Source organism: Gekko japonicus, unplaced genomic scaffold (assembly GCF_001447785.1).
Source record: "Gekko japonicus isolate JY-2015 unplaced genomic scaffold, Gekko_japonicus_V1.1 scaffold1739, whole genome shotgun sequence".
Classification (NCBI taxonomy): domain Eukaryota; kingdom Metazoa; phylum Chordata; class Lepidosauria; order Squamata; family Gekkonidae; genus Gekko; species Gekko japonicus.
In genome coordinates, this window is record NW_015166473.1 from 76281 (window position 1) to 93549 (window position 17269).

Genomic DNA, 17269 nt, shown 5'->3' on the forward strand with positions numbered 1-17269 from the left:
CCCCCCCCCCCGTGGAGTCCCCCCCCCCCCCCCGTGAGTATCGCAGGTCCCCCCTTCTTGTTTATTTCTAATAGTCTCCTGTAAGGAATGGTGCGCTGACCTGGTTGGCCCAGGCTAGCCAGATCTCATCAGATCTCAACAGCTAAGCAGGGTCAGCCCTGGTTGGTTCTTGAATGGGAGGCCACCAAGGAAGGCCAGGGTGGCCACTCAGAGGCAGGCCATGGCAAATCACCCCTGAACATCTCTTGCCTCGAAAACCTGACGAGGGGTTGCCAGAAGTCAGCCGTGACCAATGCTCCCTCTAAGCTGTGGAGTCTTGTGAACAAAAATTCTACTTTGTGAGCTCCTGGCCTTAAAGTTGTGAGCGAGCGATTCGGCTGCTGCATAAATCAGTTTGCTCTGGAGCCCTCCTTCCTGAGCTAAGACGAAAATGTGTGAGCCAGAGGCTAAGAAACTGTGAGCTGGCTCACACTAACTCAGCTTAGAGGGAACACTGGGACTTGAAATTACTTTCCACCCCCAAAGAATTGTATTAACTTGCACTGTCTGGAGAGTTTAGATGTTAACATCATTGGACCTAGTTATTTCTTAACCGTCATGTTTGCGCAAGAAATTTGCTGTAGAAATCATGTCTGTCTGTCACATCTGTTTCCTAGTCTTCCAGTGGATTTAGGGCAGGGTATGGGGGGGGAGGAGTGTCATCATATTTTATCATTACAGTTATACTGTGGAGTAGGATTGGCTGTGTGGTAGTGAGTGTCCTAAGGCCCACCAGTTTGGATCCTGGCTTTCCTTGGTCCTTGAGAGAGGAAGCCGCAAGTTGGACCAAACCAGGCTGGGAGAAAAGCTTACATGGTTTGTGAAGCAAATGGTGTACCATTTTAACATGGGGTTGGGAATTCATAACATGGGACTTGGGCTCAGTGAGGTAATAAGATCTATGTCGGAGGAGCTGTGGCACTTTGGAACAAAGATGGCGGCCTTCCACGACTGGTGTTCCTTGACACAAATAATTTCATGCCTATGGAAAACGAGATGTTAAGGGGGTGGGGGTTCTGGTTGTCCTAGTGTGCCGACAATCTGTGTGCTGGGCATTTTTTTGAGGACATATTCTGTCATGGGGGCTACCTGAAGTGGATACAGGCCAAGTTCATTGTACTATGTTGACGAAGACCAAAGAGGTGGTTTCTGGGAATCCGAAGGAATTTTTCATTGGAAGTAAGGCAAGATACAGAGGGGTGACTGCCTAGTTAAAAAAACAGTTTTAATAAATTTTTTTTAACAAGCTATTTCCTTAGAACATAGAAAACAGTGTACATTTAGAAAGCGTATAGCATAGGATATTTCATAAGTAACTCAATTTCCTGTCTGCCCTATTGTTTTCAGTTTGATTAAGTGTATCCTGTTAAACTGTATATTCCTGTTCGGGGTTATACTTGACTCTGATAAAGTGAGATTGCACGGCCTCGTACGCACACATAACATGGGTTCTTTCCCTATCTTTTCAGGAGTCATTTCTTGAAAAAAACAACTTCTAGGAGTGGGTGGGTAAAAAGAAGGGGCTGACTCCATGTGTATGTTTGTGTCTGCATCCATGTTTTCGTTGTCCCGTGTTGTGTACCGCTTGGCCAAATTTTGCATCGCCAAAGGAAATATTGACATGATGCCAGCAGTTGAAGGTCAGCTGCAGAGTTAGATTGGCTTTTGATTTCCTTTCTTTCTGCCCCGGACGGTGCAGGGTTAGATTTTTGTTTCAGGAATCTGGATCCAGTTTATTCTGTGTTCTGTGATCTTCTGAAAACCGATTCTGTTAATGGCGTTGGAGTTTGCAGGTTTTAGAAGCTCTTGGGAAGTTAACTTTCGTGCATTGTTTGGTTCTGGTGCAGATCACACTGGGGGGGGGGAAGAAATCTGAGTTCTGGCCCCGCTGGTGGACTTCCTGATGGCACTTTGGTTTTAGCCACTGTGTGATGCAGAGTGTTGGACTGCATGGGCCACTGGCTTGATCCAACATGGCTTCTCTTATGCTCTCATAGACCGCTTCAAGAGGGGGTGGATAAACATATGGAGCCAGAGGTCCCTGAGTGGCTGTTCGCCACAAGGAACTCTATGGCTGCGATCACACGCACCAGAATATCCGACCTAGGCGCGCATGCCCAATGGATCGAAAGGGCGCGATCAGACAGCAACATCTGGGAAGCGTCCCGCAGTCGTCGGCAACCTGCGCTGCTCCACCGCAGAAGCAGAGTAAAAAGACACCGGAGAAAATCCGGTAGTAAACGGGTTGTGACGGGCCATGGGCGGACTTCCCCCTGTCTGATCGCGCCAGCATGCTTCCAAGCCGTTGGGGTGGTCTGATCAGGCCATCCACGCTCGGTGCCATTTTTTCTCCCCTCTTCGCAGCATGCGCATCATCGCATACCCATACGGGGTCCTCAGTGCGGAGGTGCGATTCCTTGTTTGTGCGCATGGGAAACAAGCGGCAAACCCCCCCCTCTGACTCACCCGCAGTTGTGTCTGATCACACTGTGATGGGCTGAGCCCACAGAAACAAAAGGGCTGTATGATCTCGCAACCGCGGGTCAAATTTCGCTGGAGGGAATAACCTCGCTTCCCCCTCTGCTTCAGCTGGCTCATGTGACCGCAGCCTATGTCTGGGGCGGTGATGCTCTGTATTCTTGGTGCTTGAGAGGCAGGGGGAGGGGTTTCTAGTGTCCTGGCCCCTCTTGGGCGGTCGTCCTCCCCCCCCCCACTGTCAGTTCGCATCGCCAGCTCCAGTCTAAGAGAGCAGTGCTCCAAACTCCCTTTGGGTCCTGATATACAGCTTAAGAACATAAGAGAAGCCAATGTTGGATCAGGCCAGTGGCCCATCCAGTCCAACACTCTGTCACAACAGTGGCCAGAAATATCAGGTGCCCTCAGGAGGTCCAGCAGTGGGGCCAGGACACTAGAAGCCCCTCCCACTGTTGCCCCCTCCCCCAAGCACCACGAATACAGAGCATCCCTTGCCCCAGACCGAGAGTTCCTATCTATACCTCGTGGCTAATAGCCACTGATGGACCTCTGCTCCATATGTTTATCCAGTTCCCCCGTGAAGCCGTCCATGCTTGTAGCCGCCGCCACCTCCTGTGGCAGTGAATTCCAAGTGTTAATCACTCTTTGGGTGAAGAAGGACTTCCTTTTATCCGTTCTAACTCGACTGCTCAGCAATTTCATGGGAGGCCCACAAGTTCTCGTGTTGTGAGAAAGGGAGAAAAGGTCTTAATGTCAACCTGCTCTATCCCATGCATAATCTTATAAACCTCGATCATGTCACCCCTCAGCTGTCATTTCCCCAAGCTGAAGAGCCTCAAGCGTTCTAACCTGTCTTCATAGGGAAAGTGTTCCAACCCTTTTATCATTCTAGTTTTATCATTCTAGGCGGGGCAACCTGGATTTCAATAACCGGGGTGACTAGCAGGAACTCAAAACCAACTTGGCAAAGGAAGGGGGAAGGGGGTGAGAGCGAGGAGAGGGAGATCCCAGCCAGCCAGCCTGTAATCTTCTGCTCACTGAGGAGGGTGATTAAGTGGTACAGCGGATCCTAGACACGGGTGATGAGCTAGGGTGGATGCATCATGAAGAACTGCGCCGTCTCTGTGCAGACAATTAGTAATAACTTCCTGCTAAATGCCATGGAATGTGCTTCGTTTGTCTGGAGACATTGTTTGCAGTGAGCTTTTTTATTTTTTTTAATTTCCTTTCTAAAGATTGGCACATCATGCTTCTTTTTTTAATTCGTTTCCCTTTTTCTTTTCCTTTTCTGTTTCAGCAAGTTGTCCAGACTCTGTGCCTTCCTCCACTGAGACAGGGGGAACAAATTATCTGGCCCCTGCGGGGCTTTCAGGTAAGGAACAGGGTTTTGTTTGTACCTGTATCATTGTACGTTTCAAAGACAGCTTGAAAGAGCAGTTTGGATCTTGTAGACGCATATGCCGTCACAGAGCAGGTTGGCTCTGATGTAGCTTAAATGGCCTCCTTGGTCAGTTTGTGGCCAAGAATCCATAACTTATCACAAGTCTTAAGTCTTGGGAAGAAAGTTGGACTGCAGAAACGAACAAAGGCACAAGTAAATCGGCTTCATTCCTGCTCCTTGGGCAATGCAAAAGTCATGCTAAGGAAGGGGGGGAAATGCAGTTTTATAGAAATTTACAGTCAGCTATGAGAGCGGGAAGAAATGGCCTTGTCTGGTAGGCGTTGCCATCCAGTCTTCAGGCACTGGCCCTACACAGGGTTGGAAAATGATTTCATATTCATAGGCGGCACGCTGCCTGGGGTTGACCTAGTTATGGTAGCTACCAAACAGGAGGATTTTTGCTGACGGTAGCTGGGGAACTCTGCAGACAGGACGCCTTGGGGGTGCCACACGAGCAAGCTGCTTCTCTCGTGGCCCCTCGATTCTGTGGCACAACAGTTTTATGTGACGCCATCACGTGGCAGGGTTATTTTACGCGACGACATAGAAGGGTTAGGAGAAGCCGCATCTTTCTGTCTGCAGCACGAAGCCTGTCTTTCAGCTCCGCAACCAGCAAATCCCATATCCATCTACCACGGTGGAGAGACCCAGTTGTGATGCTAGACCAAGGCTGCTGAGTTTCTGGTAGCTGCACCCCAGCATTTAGCTGAGGGCACTGTCTTGACTGTGTGATTTATGCTTTGAGAGCTAAATTATATAGTTGTCCACTGCATGGGTGTGCCAGAGCAAGCGGGCTCGGTGTGTGTCTGTGTGTGTTTGTGTGTTCTTGCAAGGGTGCAAGCCGAGGCTGGTTTCAGGCTCTGGAGGTGGGGTGCAAAAACGTTTCGGCGGCTCGCGGTTCCAGCATGCAAGGGGGGGGGGGAACGCTGTTTCCCCAGGACCCTTTTTGCGACTCCCTGACTTTGCTTGCAATGTTTATGGCTGCAATTCTGGTCACGGCGAAGTCCAAATCAAAGTCAGTAGGACTTAACCGTGAAAGCGAGCGTCTGAAAACGAGGTTTCTTCTTCTGAACGTAGACTCTCGGTGTTTGTCTTGCGTATGCCAAGAAAGTACTTGTCTAGACTCGTGTGCCATGGGAAGGTAGTTTATCCTTTGCCAAGGAGTCCTTGCTGGATTTCGGCTTCGTGGGATGATTGTGCTTAGTTCATTGCCCTTGACTGGAATGTCCAAAGTATGTAGGCTCTTTTCCTCTTTGTGTACTTGTTTGTGTGTGTTTCCCCAGGAATTGCATTCAGCAATACCCTACTTATGGCACCTTTAAGACCAACAAAAGTGAATTCATGGCATAAGCTTTCATGTGCTCACTTCTTCAGATACATGGAGCACACACGGAAGCTTATACCTTGAATAAAACTTTGTTGGTCTTAAAGGTGCCGGCAGGACTTGGACTTCATCCTGCCAATTCAGACCAACACAGTTACTCACCTGAACCTATCTTAAGCGAGTCTTGTTTGCTTTCGTTTTATAGTAACCTCTGCCCAGCCTGTGTTACTCCAGAGGGGAGTATACTAGCTGTTCAAAGGGCACTAATGAGAATTAATCAAATGAGCAGAGTTGGAGGAAGAGGAGGAGAGGAAGGACCCTTTGCCGTTTGGTGGTGTTTGATTTTCAGTCTGGCCTTTTTGTTGGAAGGCGGACCTGTGGGAAAGGTGGGTAGAACCAAAAAGAAGGTGGCAGCATTGGTTGCAAAGTGGAGAGAGAGAAAGAAAAACAGTAGAAGGATATTAGATTCAGGTGAGTAGCCAGGTTGGCCTGAAGCAACAGAAGAAAGTTTGAGTTCAGCTTGAAATCCAACAAAGTTTAATTCTGGGTATGTTTAAAGGGGGGGGAACCCGAGGATTACGCACAAGGGGGTGGAATTTCACAGGCTGCGACACGAAATCAGGAAAGGGAGGAGCAAGAGTCCAGTACCACCTTGGAGACTAACAAAATTTATGGCAGGTTAACAGTGTTCCCTCTAAGCTGAGTTGGTGTGAGCTAGCTCACAGTTTTTTAGCCTCCGGCTCACACATTTTTGTCCTCGCTCAGGAAGGGAGGGCTCCAGAGCAAACTGATTTATGCAGGAGCCAAGTCGCTGGCTCACAACTTTGGTACCAGTAGCTCACAAAGTAGAATTTTTGCTCAGAGGGTCTCCATAGCTTAGAGGGAGCATGAGTTATGAGCTCTTGTGAGTCACTGCTCACTAGTTTTTTTTGTTTTGTTTTTTAAAAGGAGCCTCCCCCCCTTTAAGGTTTTGTGTCGATAGCATCTTGGCCTGTCTAGCCTGCCGCTAAAGGGGAGGGGAAGAGAGAGGACTGGGGGTTTGGGGGCTTGCAGGAAATAACATAGCTGGCCTGCTGGTGGAATGCCTTTTTTTTTCTCTTTTTTGGGAGGAGCTCTCTAGGTAAAGTTTCGTCTCAAAGCACAGGAAGAATGGGTGGGAGCTATTTCCCCGCAAAAGATTCTGACCGCCAGTGAACAGACCCTAAAGTAGACAAATTCTGCCCCCTCCAATTCTGAGTTTTGAACTTCACTGTACCAGAATTTCTAAGAAGGGCAGGGGGGGGGGATGAGCTCTTAAAATCCAGTGTCTGCTGGTGTGGTTTTGCGTTGCCGTGTAATAGTAGATGTTTAATGAGGAGAGGACGGGGAGAGCGCTCACAAAGGGCCGTGGGGGTGCTCCGTAGGCCAAGCTGAACCTATCATTAAAGGGGAAGGAGCATTTATTTTGCATTTGGCCTGACTTTGCTAATCACTCCTGTTGAGCACCTACAAGCGGAGGCCCTTAAAATTCTCCTAACAGGAGAGGCTGTCTTTGAAAGGGTTGCTTATTTCGGTGGGAGGGATCCAAGCACCTTCTTTGCTTTTTCCATGGACACCCCCCTGAGATTGAAGAAGTGTTTACGTTTGGTTGGATCTTTCAGAGGGGGTCTGTAGCACTTCTAGTCTTCTCTACTCTTGGTACACTGTTGGAGTTCTAGGTAGTTGGAAGGTATGTTTGAGCAAGACTTCGGAAGAGCTGTTATCAGGTGCACTTAGGTTGCTTTATCTTCAGGAAGAGGCTGCAGTCACTTATCTAACTTATAATGGGTGTGGGGTGCACATAACAAAGTTCTCTCTTCCTTTTTGAAAGACAGCTGAGTTAAAAGCACTCTGGCCTTCTGGCCTTATCCTAAGAAAACATGGACTGTTTCAAAACAAGGACTGATTTTAAAAATCACTGGGCTGGCACCTTTTTTAAAGATAATGGGGACCAGTGTTCCCTCTTAAGCTGAGTCAGTGTGAGCCAGCTCACAGTTTTTTTAGCCTCCGGCTCACACATTTTTGTCTTTGCTCAGGAAGGAGGGCTCCAGAGCAAACTAATCTGTGCAGGAGCCAAATGGCTCGCTCACAACTTGAATGCCAGTAGCTCACAAAGTTGAATTTTCGCTCACGAGGCTCCACAGCTTAGAGGGAGTGTTGATGGGGACCTATCTGTATGTTTCAGTGAAATGTGGTGTGATTTCCACATTGCGGTAGAAGACATTCTTCCGGACTGTTATTCGGGTGTCCTTCCCGGCTGCCTTAGAAAAAGGTTTCCTTAAATTTCATTCGTCCAAGAACTGTCTGATGGTACATCTGTGTAACATTTCTTTAAAGTTGTGTGCATAGCATGAACTTGGCAGGCTTTTCTCTGGCATAAAAAATCCTCTTTCCCAGTACTGAACATTGTATGGGGCAGAGCATGTTTAATTGTTTATTTCATTTATGCCCCCCTTTTCTCCTCGGCGCGGGCCCAAAGCGGCTCACATCCTTCTCCTCTCCTCCATTTCATCCTCACAACAGCCCTGTGAGGTAGGTTAGGCTGAGAGTTCGGTGACTGATCCAAGGTCACCCGGTGAGCTTCCTTGCCAGAGCACGAGTTTGATCTTAGGACTCCCAGATCTGCTAGACCGCCCTGGCTTTCCCTGGTCTGTTCCTGACCAGTGCCACCCAGCCATTTAAGACAAAGGGGAATTAAAATTCCTTACCCTGCTCAGGCAGTTTGGTGGAATCCAAAGCGGGGGAGGCGTCTGGACTTTGCTAGCCAACTCTCTCGGGGGTTCTGCAGCCTCCCCCCCTTTTTTAAAAAAAATTGTGTTTTACTGCAAAGAGGGGTATCTTAAAACACCGGGGAAAAGGGAAACACTGCTGGACACGTATTGAGATTTTGTTGTTGTTCAGTCGCACAGTCGAGTCCGACTCTTCGCAACCCCATGGACCAGATCCCGCCAGGCCTTCCTGTCTTCCGCCGTCCTCTGAAGTTTCCTAAACTTCATGTTCGTTGCATCCATGACACTGTCCAACCATCTCATCCTTTGCCGTCCCCGTCTTCTTTGACCTTCAATCTTTCCCAGCATCAGGGTCTTCTCCAGTGAGTGCTCCCTTCTCATTGGGGGGCCAAAGTATTTGAGCTTCAGTTTCATTATCTGGCCTTCCAGGGAACAGTCAGGGTTGATTTCTTTTAGGATTGACTGATTTGTTCTTCTTGCAGTCCAAGGGACTCTCAATTGAGATTTATAGATGCATAATTTGCCTGAAGAATGCAGAAAGGCCTGGTGTTTTCGTTAAAGGGGAATGCCTTTTTTTTTTTAAACCGCTACAAATGCTATTCCGTTTTGCTTCATGTGGCCGAAAGTCCTCTCCCTGATGAATGGTGGAGGTGTGTGTGTGTGGGGGGGGAGAACTTTGCCGAGAGGATGTGGGAGGGAAACCAGTATGGAATGATTAGAGTAATGGGGGGGGGGGTTTAGGGGGGAGACGCTACCCAAGTGTTTCCCCCTCAAAAATAACCAATCTGAGTCTCTCTTTCACTTGCTCTGTTTGCTGTTTTCCTTCCTGGCTTTGGCCGAGCTGCAGCGGTTCCAGTTAATGAATGAGTCTCAGTTCTGGGTGGGAGGAAGACTGGAAGCCTGGAGCCAGTGACTTGATTCTTTTGGCAGGGGAAGAAAAAGAGCGAGCGGGAGGGAGGGGAGACAGGGGGGGAGAAAAATATAAAGGAGCTAAATGTGAAAACTTAATCCCGTGGGGGTCCTCACAAAGGGACTGGTTCTACCAGGGGGTGACCTTTAATTCACTTGGCAGTGCCCCCTTCCATGTCGGGTATGTGGCCTTTGGAGAGAAGGGAGAGGGGAAAGGGAAGCAGGGTGAAGGGGAGGACCTTGGACGGCGCGGGGGAGGGAAGAAACCTGGACCGACCGGCCAAGTTGCTGCGTCGTAGTCGCTGGGATCTAGTTTAACTTTTGTTTTTCTAAGGGAAGATCTTCTCAAAGGCTGGGGGGGGGGAATCTCAACCAGAGAACTGGAAGGAGTGAAGATGAAAGTCTCTCGTTTAACCGCACCTCTGTGAATCCTTTTGTTTTACGGTAAAAGCAACGAAACGCTTCCCATATTGTGGGCTCCAGAATAATTTGGGTGGGGGATCTCAAGAGCTGGATGGTCCCGTCACTCTCTGCACGTGTAATTAGAGCGCTCAGTCAAGAATCCTGGCCGCTGGGGTCTGGGTTCAGATGTGACGGCCACACAGGAAGGTCGTGGGCCCCAACCTGAAAACGGAGTCAGACAGTGTGATCCTGTCCAGAATTACCGGGGAAATCAGGGCACTTAGGCCGTGGAATAACTGCACAGGATTGTACTGTGAGACACCATGATTTGCCCAAGGCCTTCCATAGCTGAATTGGATTTTGGACCAAGGCCCAATCCATTACTGGACCGTTTGGGTCCTCCATTGGAGACAGGTTGCTCTTGGAATAAGTTGTGACCCAGCTGCTTCTCAGAACCTAGCAGAGAGAGTAATTTTCATATTTCTGGCAGCCGTACCGCCTGCCCTCAACAAACTAGATGGGTACTGTCTGTCTCCACCTTTTCACCAACAACTTCCATGGACAAGACCGTATTCAAGTGCCAATAAGAAATGCCTTGCGGTCTGCTAGCTGTGTGTTTTATTTGTGATAATTACTGGGGGTTTTTTAAAAAAAATGAGACACAGTGGCTACATGAGTAGGCACTACACAGACCTGTTTTGAGTGCCAAGTTCTCAGTTTGAATTTTGGTCAGCATCTTTAGTTTGTAGCTTGGCAAAGAGTGTTTAGTTGGGGATTGTGTAGATGTGGCGACATTTTTAAAAAAACTATATACATCCTATAGTATTAAATTAACCCAAGGTACCTGACATCTGCTGAGAGTCATGTAAGAAAGTAAGGTTGAGGTGAATTGGGGAGGGGGGAGGAAGAAAGGTGACCATGACTTGTTACTTTGGTCATTCCCAAAGCTGCTTACGTCTTTCTCCTCTCCTCCATTTTATCCTTACAACTACCCTGGGAGGTGAGTTGGGCTGAGAATGTGTGACTGGCCCAAGGTCACCCAGCGAGCTTTCGGGGCATAGTTGGAATTCGAACATGGGTCTCCCAGACACTACACCGCACTGGATGTTGTTCGTTGTAGTTAACAAAAGGAATCCCACCCAAATCATGCATTGAATGGGATGATATTACATAGCCCACTGGATTTGGTATGTGATGATGTCATTTGAGACAAATGAGGACAATTGAGGGTGAGGATAAGTGAGGGCGAGGATAAGTGAGGGCTGTGTATATGAATGTGAACTCCCCCCCCCCAAGGATGGGTGGGGGGATATTTTGCTCTGATGCCAGTTTTCTTTTGCGATTTTGGCTCAGCCATGTTCCTCTTGTGATTTGATACATTCCATCTGTTGATATTAAAGCAAGTTGCTCTTAAACAATCGTGTTCTATCTCTCTTTCCCGAGTTAGCATGCCTTATTTACCGAATACTTTTTAATTCTGCTTTGGGTTATGTTTTAGTCCAAAACAACAACAACAACAGCTGAGGGGAAACCGACTGCCATTTTATTACGAAATAGCAAACAGTCCTGGAATGCTTCAGATACCTCCTGGTATCTGTGTCAGCTTGGAGAGGTGAACTTTAAAAAAAAACAAAAAAACCCAAAGCCTCTTTTCACAGTGGAAGTGCGATTCTTGGCTTTGTGGCGGGCCCAGTTTCTGTACTTAAAATCTGTGAGTCGACCATTGTTCAGAGACAACAGTTCCAGGGTGGATGGAATGACTTTATTTAGAGAAAAATCTGGTTCCGCTCCAGACCCTTTAAACAGAAGTTTATAAACTGGAGGAGAAAAACACATCGGTTCACATTGTTACTTCAAATTAAGGTCCTTCCCTTGGCATCAGGTTCCTTGAATCATTAGAGACCCTTTTTTTAAAAAAAAAAGAGCGAATCCTTTATTTAGAGCTATGTCTGAACTCTGAGCGCAACAAAGGGAAGGTTGCTACAGAACACTAAGCTTGTGCCTGGTTTTCAATGGCTTGCCTCAAAACCCCCGGGTCTTTCCGCAAAGGGACAAGGTTATCAGGGGTTAACGGTAAGATGACAGCAGTGTGGAGACTTTGAAGTAAAGCAGGCCGCCTGCCAGGCGAGCCAGGAGTATAGAAGCTCCCCTCACACATCATCTGACCATAGGGGTGTGTAGCCAAGCCAACCGAGTGAAGAGAGACTGGCGCTTGGCAAGCGCTCTGATGTAGTTCTTGGCTTCTAACACTTCATTCTAGCATCTCTCTCTCTCCCTCTCTCTCTCTCTCTCCCTCTCTCTCTCTCTCTCTCTTATATCCTTCCATAGGAAGGAGGGCAACATGGGAGGAATCTACAAAATGGGGACATTTTGTAGGCAGTCCTAAAGTCCTGGACGTGTTTAAGAGTTCAGGCTTCGTGTTGCTGGGCAGATTAGACAGATGTAGAAACACCGCAGCCAGAGGAAACAACCAGGGGTCATTTCCTGCCGGAGCACACAGGAGCAGAGCTCCGGCAGTAAAGAGCCCAGGGGGTGGGCGCATGCAACAAGCCCCACCCCCTGCTCCCAGCAGCCCTCAGTCAGAGCAAGAAGCAGCCAGGTAAATTGCAGAGCTCCCCCTGGCCCCCCCGGTCCAAAACAGTCCAGTGGCACCTTTAAGACCAAGTCTTATTCAGGTACAAGCTCTCCCTCCTCTGCGAGGACAGATCTGCACGTTCCCCCCTCCCATAGCTGACAATCCAAAACAGTCCAGTGGAGCCTGAGTGGTGGGTGTTCCCTTCTGACACACTTCTGGTGATGTCAGGGTGTGTGGCATATGCAGATAAGTTATGCTAATGAGTTATGCTAATGAGCTCCTGCACCTCTTTTTCTACGAAAGGACCCCTGGAAACAACAATTTGCATCCTGTAACCCAGCTGTGTAGAAACTACAGAAGAGGCGCTAGATTCAAGTCTGGTAGTACCTAAGAGACCAGCAAGATTTTCAGGGTATAAATTTTTGGGGGAGAGTCCTCGCTCCCTTTGTCAGTTAAGCTTTGACCCTTGGAATCTTGAACACCGAAAATCGTGCAGGGCTGCAGTCACAGACACTAAATAATCTACTTTCAATCCATTTCCAATGTACTTTCCAATTGGGTTTTACTGTGTGAACTGTCAAAATCCAGTTGGAAAGTGCATTGAAAGTGGAGGATTGAAAGTAGGAGTGTGGACTCTAATCTGGGAGAACCAGGTTTGATTCCCCACTCCTCCGCGTGCAGCTGCTGGTGTGACTTTGGGTCAGTCACAAGTTCTCTCAGAGCTGTTCTCTCAAGGGCAGTTCTTGAGAGAGCTCTCTCAGCCCCGCCTACCTCACAGGGTGTCTGTTGTGGGGAGGGGAAGGGAAAGGAGATTGTAAGACGCTCTGAGACTCCTTCGTGTAGTGAAGACCGGGGTATAAATCCAATCTCCTCCTCCTCTTATTTAGTGTGTGTGATCGCAGCCAGGTCTCTAAGCGCCACTGGACTCGAACCCAGCTCTTCCACAGCAAGGCTACCTTCCTGAAACTTACCTTTAATAAAAAATGTTTATTGTAAGAGCTGTGCACTCAACTAAGTGAGCATTTTTTTAAAAGCATGACAAGTTTACATTTCCGTGGTTGTTGTTTTTTTAAGCTGGCTCATCTTGGTTATCATCCCGATTCAGTTATAGGCGACGTTTCAGAAGTTTTGCTGTTTGAACTTTTGCCCTATTGGTCCTGATCCAGTGAAAGCTCATTGTGACTAAGTCTCTTGAAATGAACGGAGGGAGTTAGTCACAGCTAAACTCGAGTTATCATTGTTTTCGACTAATTTTAGCTGGGTGGCAGCCATTAAGAATGTTGTGGTGTGTGTGTGTATTGGTTGAAAACAAAGTATTTATCGGGAATGGCTGCCTCTGTTGAAGAATCCTTGCATTTTTTGTCAGCCGTAATGTCTAATAATATTTTTTCCCCCTCTTTCGCGACTGCCCCCTTTCCTCTGCAAAGCTCCACTTCGGCCAAGCGTGTTTTAATCTTCTGTGTGACTACGAGCTAAATGGTTTCCCCCGCTCTCGCAGTCTCGACCAGTATACAGGAGTATGCTTTAAGAGTCTGGTCTAACCTCCTAATGATGTGAGCCGGACTGTATTTGTGTAACTGCCTGCTAAATAAAATTTGCCCGAAGGAAGTGGTGCGGGTTTCGTCACGTGAGGTGGTTTTACTCCTTTATAGAAGGGGCCAGCAATTGAGCCTGATGGGTAACTATAAATAGGTGCGGTTGCACAGCAACCGGCGAGCAAGTTTGCATGAGAGGTCTGGAAGGAGTCTGCATGCTCAAAGAAAACACTTCCGTTTCTGTACCAGTGCCCCCAGGTGCCTCGCTGCAAGCTCTTTCCATTCCTAATGGTCCCCCCTCCCTACCCTGAGAATAGCAACAATTCAAAGCTTGATTCAGCCAGGTCTGCTTGGGCGTGATGGTTGTCATGGGGTGGGAGGACATATGTCCCTCCCTCCTGTCATTCCTGACGTAACCTGTGATGTTTGTGTCCAAGTAAGATCCATGCAGGAGCTGCGGTGGCTCAAGTGGTTAAGACGCTGAACTGCAGGCTGTGGAAGGTCGGTAGTTCAGCAGTTCGAGACCCGAGTGTGCCGCATGACGGCGTGAGCCCCCGTCTCTAGTTCCAGCTACTGCCAACCTAGCAGTTTGAAAGCAAGAAATTGCAAGTAGATAAATAGATACCACTTCAGTGGGAAGGTAACAGCGTTCCGTGCGCCTTGGTGTTTAGACATGCCGGCCACATGACCACGGAAACGTCTTTGGCCAGCGCTGGCTCTTCGGCTTCGAAACGGAGATGAGCACCGCAACCCTAGAGTCGGATTCGACTGGCTTTCGAGCAAGGGAACCTTTACCTTTTTAAGATCCATGCATGTGAAAGCTTGAATCATGCAAAGATTCCCCTGCCCTTTTGGGTGGGGGGGAAATGACGAAAGGAGATTTGACTGTCGAAGGATCATAACCCTGAAAACCTGTGTTTATGGTGCTCTGTGTGCTTTGTGGAGGAGAGGGACTCATCTTGCACAGTTCCTTCACCAAGCTTGGAGACTGTTTTCCGCCTACGGAATTTGTGAATTGTGTCTTATACTATCACTGTCTCCTTGAGGGACAGGCACTGTTGATTGAGTGTCTGAACTTTTATTTTGCATACTGCGCAACGATCATTTCAGTAGTCTGAATATCTGAAATTTCAAATACTTATTACCACATCCGCCCCATGGTAGTTGACGTTAATAACTCAACCATGTGGTGATTAGTGAACTTGAGAAAGGGTTTGAGGTTCAGTTCTAGAGAGAAGCAAGTGGGAGATGGCCCTGACGCACTTTTGGGAAGCCTCGTGTTTTCGTCACGCTTCCCGTGATCTGCTCCATCCAAAATTATTTCAGACCTGGACTTCAGAAATGTGGAATTCCTTTTCTGTTCTTTGCAGCGCCTTTAAATACCACCAAGGGCCCCGTTCTTCTTGGCCTCAGGACCAGGGATCTTTTCCTGTGTATTTTCTGACATTGCGTATAACAGCAAGGAAAACTTTTCCCCTACTTCTTTCAGTCAGTGGGCAAAATATATGGGGAATGTGGGGTTAGAATTTTACGCTCGACCGTCCCAAGCGTTTCTGTGCACTGGTGCTTGCATGTTATGGTTTTTTTGTCCAAAATTAGAACAAGATGGCTTAGAGGAATTATTTAGTAATAATTTTCTTTCTCGTGACAGTTGTGGGGTGTTTCATTCAGTTGTGTGGGGTTTGATACACTCTTTGCTTCACAGACTCACACAGAAAACCATGAAGCAGGTAGTATTGACCGCGGAGGCCTCAGACCCCTTATGCTGTATGAACCTAGGAGGTGTAGTTCAAGACACACACAAAACCAAAGGGAATTGGCTCAGGGCGGTTGTGACACCTTTCCCTCCGTAATCGAAAGAGAGCTGTTATTCGTGTCATCCAGAGCACACCTTTGGTGGACCCTTGGTCACGTATTTCCTATTGCTTTGTTTGCTCTCCTTGATTGCCCGCAGTTTTACTATTAACTAAGGGTTATTCCAGGGTTATCAGCTTTGCGCTATCAAGCGGTCCCATCTCCACAGCCACAGTGACTCCTGTGGGGGTTGGTTTTGAAGAGACGCAGGTACCCGACCTCTCGGTTCCTTTGGCCAAACATTTGGGCCCAGGCCACAGCTTTTTATCAGACTGTGTGGCTTCTGAAAGACGAAAGTGGAATTCCGACTGGTGCCGTCTCAGAGTGACCTCGGAAGGGAGCCCGTCTAAAAGAAGACACAACAGGCCAGGGAGAGGTCACAGTCAGCGAGTACCCTCTTCTCGATCGGGATTGAATGACCCACGCGGCCCAACTTGGCCGCCCGCCAAGTGTCACAAAGTACCTTCCTTCCCAGTTTTATTTTCAGCCCGATGATATTATTAAGCACAGGCAAGGTTCAGCTCGTATTCTCACAAAGGAAAGTAAAGTTCATGTTTACCTCCTTAACTTTTCCCCCAAATAGCTTCGCATCATTTTCTGGCTACCCTCTCTATTCATTGTGGGGTTTTGTTTCAAGGTACATGGTGTGGGGGGGGGGGGGGGGGGGGAGGTCTTCTGCAGTTCAGGAACTGCGTCGTTCCGACCCAAGAATGTGGTCTGGTGCTGTTTTCAGACGCTGAGCAAAATGGTGGGAACTAAAATTGCTTGGCAGCTCTCGGGATCTCTGGCCCCTGGCTTTTAATTAGCTCTTCTAACCAACATTAAAATACTTGGGCGTATTCATAAAACATTCGCTTGCTGTTAAGCTGGAGGGAATGGCTAAGTAATTTGATCACGTGACGCCGGTGCGTCTCCAAGAAGGATTGGGGTTTTAAGCGAGAGGATTTTCTTCAGAGGTTTTGTGGGGATTTCCTTCCACCACACCACCACCCCCGTACGATCGTGGTACTGAGGGGCATCTTCCATATCCCAGACATCTTATAGGAAAAGGGAAAGCTGGGATCTTTCCAGATAGGCCTCATAACTTCCCCTTTCCCCATTGCCTCATGCCAACAAAATCCCCCCATTTTAAGCCTCCTTCAGGGATATGAGGTCTAAAGTCAACAGTGAAAACAAAAGTCAGACCTGCCGCATCTGGTAGGATGCATACATTGATTCACTTAACGTAGATTAAGATACTCATGAATTCACTTCAGTCTTAAGAACATAAGAGACGCCAATGTTGGATCAGGCCAAAGGCCCATCCAGTCCAACGCTCTGTGTCACACAGTGGCCAGAAATACCAGGTGCCCTCAGGAGGTCCACCAGTGGGGCCAGGACACTAGAAGCCCTCCCGCTGTTGTGCCCCCCCCCAAGCACCAAGATGACAGAGCATCACTTGCCCCAGAGCCCCTATCTATACCTGGTGGACCTCTGCATTTAAATTGTGGCTCCAATTTGTATATTATCTGGGCCTTCCACATAGTGGGGAGCAGTGCCTCACTTTCCTCTTGAACCTACAAGTGTATCGACCAAACACTCCATTTGGGTGCCTGGTTGGGCAATTTCTTTCCTCTTTGCCGCCTTTGAGGAGAAAAGTGCAGCTAGTGTCCTTGGCTTATGTGGGACAGCATCTCTGGGGGATGGAGTTCTCCTCCCATGCAGAATCCCAAATAGCTGGGCGATGCATGTTCCCTCATAGACTGAGCATCCTAATATGGTTAGGGATTGAGTTGGGGGTGCTGTTGAATGAGTTGGGGTGGCGTTTTCTCAGTTTAATTCATCTATAGGAACCAAAAAGTGTGACCTCATAGAATCATAGAATGTTAGAGCCGGAAGGGACCTTGCAGGTCATCTAGTCCAACCCCCTGCACTCTGCAGGAACATAGCCAAAAGATAGCCCTACATAACTACAACATACCCGAAAGA

At 48.1% G+C, this 17269-nt stretch overlaps 1 protein-coding gene across 1 annotated transcript in view; it reads left to right on the forward strand.

Annotated features, from left to right (window-relative positions):
• The window catches only part of SMAD7 (SMAD family member 7), a 57474-nt gene that overhangs the window by 9045 nt on the left and 31160 nt on the right, over nucleotides 1-17269 (forward strand). Inside the window, exon 3 of the mRNA XM_015412114.1 lies at nucleotides 3812-3886. Coding sequence (XP_015267600.1) covers nucleotides 3812-3886 — 75 coding nt within the window. The remainder of the gene's footprint in view (nucleotides 1-3811; nucleotides 3887-17269) is intronic.